Genomic DNA, 10,198 nt, shown 5'->3' on the forward strand with positions numbered 1-10,198 from the left:
TAATGTTACCTATGGTGAGTAAAATGGCGGCTCGTCTCTGATTCCAGCAAACAGAAGAAAGGAAACAGTGGGGACGCACGTTCTGTCCTAACCTAACCTATTTTAATAAATTACCATAATTATTACCAACCAAATTATTAAAATAGGTTAAGTTAGGTTTGAACGTGCGTCCCCACTGTTTCCTTTCTTCTCTTTGCTGGAATCAGAGACGAGCCGCCATTTTACCCACCATAGGTAATATTATCCAATTGTGCAGTCTAAAGATTGGTGACACTTTGAATTTCATAGCAATTGGTTTCTGCCACAAGCACACCTATTTGTGGCAAAGATCTTATTTTCACTTTACTGAGTGCCTAGTAGGTAATGTGCGGATTACCTAGATACTCTGCACATTATCTAGGTAATTTGAGAAATGAAACAATTTTCACAACTTTAACGGATCACGCTAGTTAATCTGCAGATTAACGAGTTTCGAGCTTTAGCGGTAACATATATACGAATAAATCGTACATACAAAGAAAAAAAAATGTCAACAGGTTGCGCACGACATCTCCAGACGGCGAGTCGATTCCCGGATGGATAGTAACACTATTCCGTGCTCATTTCAATCGGTCCGTGCCGTAGGTGGACGAAGTTATGAAATAAAATGGTTCAAATTCTTACAAGATATTATTATTATTTACTGTGAAATTTTTCGCCCCCTAAAGCGTAATTTTCCGCGTCCTAAAAAGTGCCGCCCCACTACGTTACGCTACTGGTCACGCGGCAAGTTCGAGCAGAAAAGTAGGAAATGACATCGAGAACCGAAATCAGTTTGTGCAATGCCGCCCAACGTTTCTAGATTTGGATTATTTTCGACCGACAAAAATTTTTGTATGACTTTTTTTCACTTTGATCTTATTTTAGTAGACTAAAACAAAAATTTTGACATCATAAAACCTGTAAAATACTGTTTAAACATTGTGATCAAATGTGTTAATAGGAATTACAGTAGAGCGTCGTTTATCCGAATTAATTGGAGACTGGGGTTGTTCGGATAACTTATTTTCGGATAACCGATTATGTACGAAAAAATATATTAACCTATCCCGTGTTGAAATTTTTCTCCGTTGCGTGTCGCTTCGCGTTGAAATTTCGTCGATGTTAAGCCTAACGTAAACTTTTCAAAATAATCGTGGCTATTGTATCGTTAAAAATGATTTCTTTATGTTTTACAAACGAAATATATACATTGAAAAATATAAAAACAAATAAAAATTATACTTTAGGCCGACTGGAATTCTTTCGGATAACCGACTTTCGGATAAACTACTCTCTACTGTATCCATTAATAAATTATTCAAAAATAATCCTATTGCTAACAAGGAGGGGACCAGACGTTCGGGACTACGATCAATGTTCCCTCTAAGCTGCGCGGCTGCGCGGTCGCGCACTGCTCAAATTGTTGCCGCGCACGAGAATTTATGTGCCACACAGGCGAGCATGCACACCTATTTGAATTGTTGTTTACTTATTTCTCACTCTGTCAGCAACACGATTATTGCTGCGTATATTTCGATTAAATACATTAAATCATTGACAAAAGATAATATTTCGTATAAAAGTATGTTTTAAAATGAATTTTAATCTTTACTTTATAATTAATTATTTTAATTTTTTTAGGAAAAATAAGATTTTATATATATTCTCAGAAAAATTTTTTGCTCAGAGAAGTATATGTTCCGCTCATCTACAAAAAAAATTAGAGGCAACATTGGTTATTACATTGCTGTTCTTAGAGACTTATTGTGTAACTGATTTTGCAAATTGTTTCTATAACGATAGGGACTTATATTAATTATAATAGAAGAAATTTGCAGAATGCTTTTATGTCTTTTTCACCTTGTGGGCACTAAGAGGTTTTTTAAAGTAATACCTATCGCGGATTCGATCAGGTCCACAATGGGAGCGGCCAAGTGTGAGAGACGAGGTCCGACATATCTGGTACTAGAGNCTATTACCCGTCACATCGGTTAACCGACCATTCTAATCGGCAAATTTCAAATGTCCGCTAGTGTTGTGGCGCTACAATATTTGGCTATGTCTTGGCTACTTTAATATTATTTTTGTTAAATTTTTGCGTGTTTTAGCTGGCAACACTGGCTCGACCATGAAAGGGAAGCCAGTATTTAAACGAGACCTAATTTTCTAATTATGAATTGTTGTTTTGTGAGCAATAAAATAATTCAAAAAATAATTTTTAACGATACAATAGCGACGATTATTATTTTTAAAAAAATTTGTTAGGCTTAACATCGATGAAAATTCAACGCGAAGTAGGTTAATAGCGATATACTAATATACTAATTACATGGGATATACTAATATACTAATTACATGGGATATACTAATATACTAATTACATGGGATATACTAATATACTAATTACATGGGATATACTAATATACTAATTACATGGGATATACTAATATACTAATTACATGGGATATACTAATATACTAATTACATGGGATATACTAATATACTATACAAATAATGTATTTTTTTTCGTTATTTTCGGTTATCCGATTTTTTCAGTTATCCGACCAACCCGAGTCCACAATTGAGTCGGATAATCGATGCTCTACTGTATTATTATTTCTCATGTTTAAAGCGTATAAAACAAGAGATTAAGAATTGTGATGTCATTTCCTGTTTAGCGAAAACAACCCTCTGTAGATTTAATTATTTTACGTCGTTAAATAAAACTTTTATTTCTTCACATTTATTTTTACGTATTTTGCATAATATGTTCTCACGCGAGCGAATAAACTTTTCTTTTTATTATAGCTTCCATCTATCCACGCCTAGTAAAATGACACTTTCTTTTTCTCTCTTCCATTTTATCACAGAAAGTCACGTCGGAGAGAACTCGCGTCATTTGAAAGTTTCCTACTGTTGGACGAAAGAGTATCAGATCATTAATATTTTTCATAAATTGCAAATCCAGTTACGTTGAGCTTCATAAATTGCAGATACGATATGTCGTGAATTTGTCGTATTTAATTAACTACTTCACAAGAATACGACGTTGTAACTATCGACACTTTCGTGAATCTGGACCCAAGCGCTTACCCACAAAATGTATAGTGTGCAATGTTCCCTCTAAGCTGCGCGGCTCCAGGTTCGAATCCGAACGGGTCGACAAATTCCCAGGAATTTTTCGGGTGATGGTCCGTTCGAATATGTCGGGCCCCGTCCCTCACCACCTGGCAGCCCCATTGTAGGCCTGGCCGAACCCATAATGGGCTTGCAAAAGAGGCCCTCTTAGTGCCCACAGGGCGGAAAGACAAAAAAAAAAGAAGCTGCGCGGCTACGCACTGCTCAAATTGTTGCGCGCACGAGAATTTATGTGCCGCGCAGGCGAGCATACACACCGATTTGAATTGTTTACTTTTTTCTCACTCTGTCTGCAACATGATTATTGCTACGTATATTTCGATTAAATACTTTAAATCATTGACAAAAGATAATATTTTGTATAAACGTATGTTTTAAAATGAATTTTAATCTCTAGTTTATAATTAATTATTTTAATTTTTATAGGAAGAATAAGATTTTATATATATATATGCTCAGAAAAATTTTTTGCTCAGAATCTGCTCAGCAAAAATTTTTTTTTGCTCAGAGAAGTATATGTTCCGCTCATCGACAAAAAAAATTAGAGGGAACATTGACTACGATTAGAACGAATTATGGTAAGCATGTATCCTTAAACACAAACAGTTCCTTGTCCAAATAATAGGACCACTTCTCAAGCGTTTACAAAAATTGGGCCACTAAAAACTGAGTGTTTACCTGATACGTCTTCGGAAGTTTCATGTCTCTGAGCGGCGATAAATAAAACGCTAAGTATTGCAACTAGACGATAAAGTTCAAACCATTGAAATTTTAGTTTAATTTTAATTTTATTTTTTGTAACATTATTATTTTATTTTACAATAGCATTGGTATTATTACTATTACTATTATAGTAGAGCATCGATTATCCGATCCCCTATTACCCGTCACATCGGTTAACCGACCATTCTAATCGGCAAATTTCAAATGTCCGCTAGTGTTGTGGCGCTACAATATTTGGCTATGTCTTGGCTACTTTAATATTATTTTTGTTAAATTTTTGCGTGTTTTAGCTGGCAACACTGGCTCGACCATGAAAGGGAAGCCAGTATTTAAACGAGACCTAATTTTCTAATTATGAATTGTTGTTTTGTGAGCAATAAAATAATTCAAAAAATAATTTTTAACGATACAATAGCGACGATTATTATTTTAAAAAATTTTTGTTAGGCTTAACATCGATGAAAATTCAACGCAAAGTAGGTTAATAGCGATATACTAATATACTAATTACATGGGATATACTAATATACTAATTACATGGGATATACTAATATACTAATTACATGGGATATACTAATATACTATACAAATAATGTATTTTTTTTCGTTATTTTCGGTTATCCGATTTTTTCAGTTATCCGACCAACCCGAGTCCACAATTGAGTCGGATAATCGATGCTCTACTGTATTATTATTTCTCATGTTTAAAGCGTATAAAACAAGAGATTAAGAATTGTGATGTCATTTCCTGTTTAGCGAAAACAACCCTCTGTAGATTTAATTATTTTACGTCGTTAAATAAAACTTTTATTTCTTCACATTTATTTTTACGTATTTTGCATAATATGTTCTCACGCGAGCGAATAAACTTTTCTTTTTATTATAGCTTCCATCTATCCACGCCTAGTAAAATGACACTTTCTTTTTCTCTCTTCCATTTTATCACAGAAAGTCACGTCGGAGAGAACTCGCGTCATTTGAAAGTTTCCTACTGTTGGACGAAAGAGTATCAGATCATTAATATTTTTCATAAATTGCAAATCCAGTTACGTTGAGCTTCATAAATTGCAGATACGATATGTCGTGAATTTGTCGTATTTAATTAACTACTTCACAAGAATACGACGTTGTAACTATCGACACTTTCGTGAATCTGGACCCAAGCGCTTACCCACAAAATGTATAGTGTGCAATGTTCCCTCTAAGCTGCGCGGCTCCAGGTTCGAATCCGAACGGGTCGACAAATTCCCAGGAATTTTTCGGGTGATGGTCCGTTCGAATATGTCGGGCCCCGTCCCTCACCACCTGGCAGCCCCATTGTAGGCCTGGCCGAACCCATAATGGGCTTGCAAAAGAGGCCCTCTTAGTGCCCACAGGGCGGAAAGACAAAAAAAAAAGAAGCTGCGCGGCTACGCACTGCTCAAATTGTTGCGCGCACGAGAATTTATGTGCCGCGCAGGCGAGCATACACACCGATTTGAATTGTTTACTTTTTTCTCACTCTGTCTGCAACATGATTATTGCTACGTATATTTCGATTAAATACTTTAAATCATTGACAAAAGATAATATTTTGTATAAACGTATGTTTTAAAATGAATTTTAATCTCTAGTTTATAATTAATTATTTTAATTTTTATAGGAAGAATAAGATTTTATATATATATATGCTCAGAAAAATTTTTTGCTCAGAATCTGCTCAGCAAAAATTTTTTTTTGCTCAGAGAAGTATATGTTCCGCTCATCTACAAAAAAATTAGAAGGACCATTGATAGTGTGTATCGTAAATTTTGAGACATTTTGAATTATCCATTACAGTATCCCTAGTGCCTTATCCCTTTACCGGCCTAGTGAACATTTTGTAAATAAAATTTTGCAAATAAAATTCCACAGAAGTCTCAATGTAAAATATAAAGTCATTGTGCTGATTCTCCCCACTTATATCATTTTGAAATGCGAACTTTAAGTATGAATTCCTGTACCTAATAAAATATGTTCAAAACGAAAATGGAAAGTCGTGAGTACGGTGTATCCAAATTACTTGAGGAAAGTTGGAGAAATTTGTATGACTGTTTGAGAAATCAAATTCAAGTCAGGTTCGCAATTCTAGTTGTGGTCCTTTTGAAGTCTAACGTTTTAATTTAATTATTTATTTTTAAGATGCTTGTTTTCTAAGGTATTTCAATGGATTGATTAAAATGGATTATCTTATATACCACGTATATAAAATTGAATTCACGTCTATCTTTTCGATTATCACATGGAATCTACTGATTTCTATGAAACTGTATTGTACTGTACATATATTTAGAGTAGTCCTGGGAAAGATATAATACCGGGTTCTTATCAAATCTTTTGTATAAATAGGAAGTTTTTTCCAGAGGCCGATGGGTATGAAGTGTATCATGAAATTCGAATACAACAGGTTGATGTGTTCATCAATGAGCGAAATAGACATGCTGGTCAGCCTGTTATTTTAGCAAAAGCATGCAGTACTAAATGTACTGTCATTATCATTTTTATTTGTGTCACACTATCAGTAAATCCCTAGAATTTCTTTAGATGTAAAATTGTTCATCATCGGATTTATTATAAGTTTATCATAAATAATGTGCTGTACAGTACATATCTTTTTTAATATACAGTAGACCCTCCTGTAACATGGTAGATACGTTCCGTGTTTTATGAATTCCATGTTATACGAGTCACTTAAATACATGAGCCAATCGCAGCTTGGCACGTGTGCAGTTTAGGGACTACGGTTGTTTGAAAGGTTTTCTTCCACAAAATTAATCGATTCTAGACTAATTTGACTCAACATTTCCAAAACACATAATTTTTTAAGAATAATCCATATAAACTATGCTATAAACAAGTTGTAGGATTACTTACCGAGTGTGCGCCGTTGCTTAAGCTTGTTTTCGTCGTGGAGAGGCGCATCGAACGGCGGGCGCGTGTTTCCTGATAAATTATTTTTCTGCGAAAAATTTGCTGAACTTTGGAGACATCATTAATCTTATATATAAAATTCTCGTGTCACAATGTTAGTTACCTTACTCCTCCGAAACGGCTTTACCGATTTTTACCAAATTTTATATGCATATTCAGTAGGTCTGAGAATCGGCTACTATCTATTTTTCATACCCCTAAGTGATAACGGTTGTTCACCCTTAACATTTTTTTTTAATTTTTGGACAAAATTTTTTGTTTTTATTTTTCTATAATGTGGCATTAAAAAATACATACAACCCTAAATTTTTACCCTTTTATCACCAACCCCTATTTTTTAATAGCCATTTTAGTAATTTAATCATTTTTCATCCCGCTCGATAACTGATCAATTATCGTCTTTTTTGTAAATGTTTTTCACTCTATTTCGATTAAAATTTCCCTGAGCTTATGGCAAATCTAAAATTTTTGTATAAAAAGAAACATTTATTTTTATTATTAAAGTTTATTCCTGATATATACTTAGTGTTACCAATGTTAGATTTTTAAAATTTTCCGCCCTTTTACTGGTGAGTGATACTCATTTGCCACACTATACCGGTGTCACTTCCCAGTAAACAGCACGGAGTACGCATGACACCGAAGCCGGTCTCCTGTTTCTCTCACACAATAAGACTTCTCTCACTCCCTACACAGTTTTCGGCCATCATTATTGTTTATGCATCAAGTGTAGTAGTAACGTTTACAATTATCATTTTGCTATCTCAGTGTAACTCTCATATTAACTATTAATTATTCCTATTTTATTACAATTATTACTTTTGAGTGTATTTTGCACGATTAGTTAATCAAGTGATTTACATAACCTCAAAAGTACTCAACACGTGGCACGAGCTCCCACCAACAACAGCTTTTGTGTTGTAAGTATACTTTTTTTATTTATATCGAAAATGTTGTTGGAAATGGTCAAAAAAGATTCGGTGAAAGTTAATTTTTATTAAAATTGGCCAAACTTTTTTTTGTATTAATTTTTTTTACCATTTCTAACAATATATTTTTGATATAATTATGAAAAGTAAAATTTTTCGCTTTCGTAAAACAGTTTAATATGTACATGAATATGTAAATGTATGTGTGTACAATCAAATATTAAATACATTATAACTAGGGCCAGGATTTTTGCCGTGATTTCAAAATAACATTAAACAATTAATTTTTGACATTACGCCAAAAATATTGATCTTATAAAAAATTAATTTTAATTTAATTTTATTAAAAGAATGTCTCTTATGATTTTTTCTTAGGACCAATAGGAAAGACGTAATTTCACAATTAAGATTTTCATTGTTTCCAAAAATTTGAATCAATCATTATGAATCTTTATTTTGAAATTACGATGGAAATATTGGTTGTATGTGAAAATTAAAAGACAATTTTTTTGTAAAATTTCATTTTTTACAACTTTTGTTTCAAAAATTTTTTCATAAAACTAATATTTTTGCTATAATTTCAAAAATTCAAACTAATCATTTCAAAACTGCGGCAAAAATCCTGGCCCTAATCTTTTATAACTATAACGTTTTTCATCATTAAGTAATTTCATTATTTCTATTTATGTGTGTTTTGTACAGTGAGCAATGCCAAGAAAACGCAAAGGGGCTGATTTGAGCCGTAATACAAGTAGATCTAGAAGCATGAGAAATAGAAGATCCCAAAGAACCGAAGAACAAATCCAGCAACAAAATACTGATGCACGTATGAGCATGGCGCAATTGTGTCAAGAACAATCAGAAGATACACGAGCTGAACGCAATGAAGTAATAAGATTAGAACAACGACAATCACGCCGTTTCACAGTCAATAGACGCAGAACAAATGACCAACAACGCCAACAGGTACTGTACATCGAGCATTTACATCTGATTCATTCCTGCGTCTAGCATTCCAGTATGAGCCCGATATTGAATATTATGCTCATTCAAAAGTTGTAATTGGTGCTATGGACAAGGAATGTCCGCATTGTCATGCTCTCAAATTCAAAAATGAGCCAGCTGGGATGTGTTGCGCGTCAGGAAAAGTGCAACTATCTGAAATTGAAACACCACCTGAACCATTGAACGGTTTACTTATCGGCACGGATCCAGATTTTAACGTGTTCCTGAAGTCAATTCGAACATTCAATTCATGCTTTCAAATGACATCGTTCGGAGCAACAGAAATAGTTCGAAATACTAATGCAAATAGTCAACAATACAATTCTACATTCAAAATCAGAGGCCAAGTTTATCATAAAATGGGCTCATTGCTGCCAATGCCAAACGAACCACATAAATTTTTACAAATCTACTTCATGGGCGGCGAGGATTCCGGAAGCGCACTTGCCAATCGCGTGAATGCACGTTGTCACTATAATAACCTTGATTCATTTTTTGCCAGACGCATCGTCAGCGAGCTAGACGCTCTATTGAACGAGCACAATGAATTGCTGAAAATATTCAAATCACACATGCACAAATTACAAAGCGATAATCACGCTATTGTCATTAATCCTGATAAAACACCAGCTGGAGAGCATGTTCGTAGATTCAATGCACCTGTTGTTGATGACGTTGCTGGAATCATGGTTGGCGATCGTACAGGTGCACGAGAAATTGTGATTCGTAGAAGAAATAATAATCTTCAGTTCACTGCTGATACACATCGTTCATATGACGCTCTCCAATATCCGCTAACATTCTGGAAGGGACAAGACGGATATTGCATAAACATAAAACAACGATGGATTTGCCAGGCATGCCACCGCATAATTTACAATTGAAGGTTGAATCTCCGATTATCTTGCTTCGTAATTTGAACCCGCCACGGCTGTGGAACGGTACGCGATTAGTCATTCAAAAATTAATGAAAAACGTTATCGAAGCCAGCATTTTAAATGGCAAGTTCCGAGGTGAAAATATATTAATACCACGATTTCCTACTATACCTACAGATGTGCCAATTCAATTCAAACGTATTCAGTTTCCGATTAGATTGGCATTTGCAATGACTATCAACAAATCCCAAGGCCAAACGATGTCTATTTGTGGCTTAGATTTGAGCACACCATGTTTTTCACACGGACAATTATACGTGGCATGCTCTCGAGTGGGTAAACCATCCAGTTTGTTTGTGTTAGCTAAAGATGGGCTAACAAAAAATATTGTTCACGCTATAGCATTAAGAAATTGATATTGTTTGTTAGTGTTACTGTCGTAATTGATTAATGATATATAATTTTAAGGAATAAATTATAATAACTTAAAAATAATAATGTTTGCCATTTGTTATTTTTATATTCCCTCATCGTTCACAGCGCTCCATGCCTATT

The 10,198-nt window shown here is 34.2% G+C and overlaps 1 protein-coding gene across 1 annotated transcript; it reads left to right on the plus strand.

The window, feature by feature from the left end:
- Positions 1-8,830: 8,830 nt before the first annotated feature.
- On the plus strand, positions 8,831-9,649 carry LOC111625712. Its single transcript, XM_023368931.1, has one exon. The coding sequence runs from the start codon at positions 8,831-8,833 to the stop codon at positions 9,647-9,649; it is 819 nt and encodes a 272-aa protein (XP_023224699.1).
- The last annotated feature ends 549 nt before the right edge of the window (positions 9,650-10,198 follow it).

This window comes from Centruroides sculpturatus, unplaced genomic scaffold, assembly GCF_000671375.1.
Source record: "Centruroides sculpturatus isolate CEXI.00-Female unplaced genomic scaffold, Cexi_2.0 scaffold78, whole genome shotgun sequence".
NCBI classification, from domain to species: Eukaryota; Metazoa; Arthropoda; class Arachnida; order Scorpiones; family Buthidae; genus Centruroides; species Centruroides sculpturatus.

Excerpts from the sequence above, each read along its gene's own strand:
- LOC111625712 (XM_023368931.1), top strand. The coding sequence starts at position 8,831 with ATGGACAAGGAATGTCCGCATTGTCATGCTCTCAAATTCAAAAATGAG.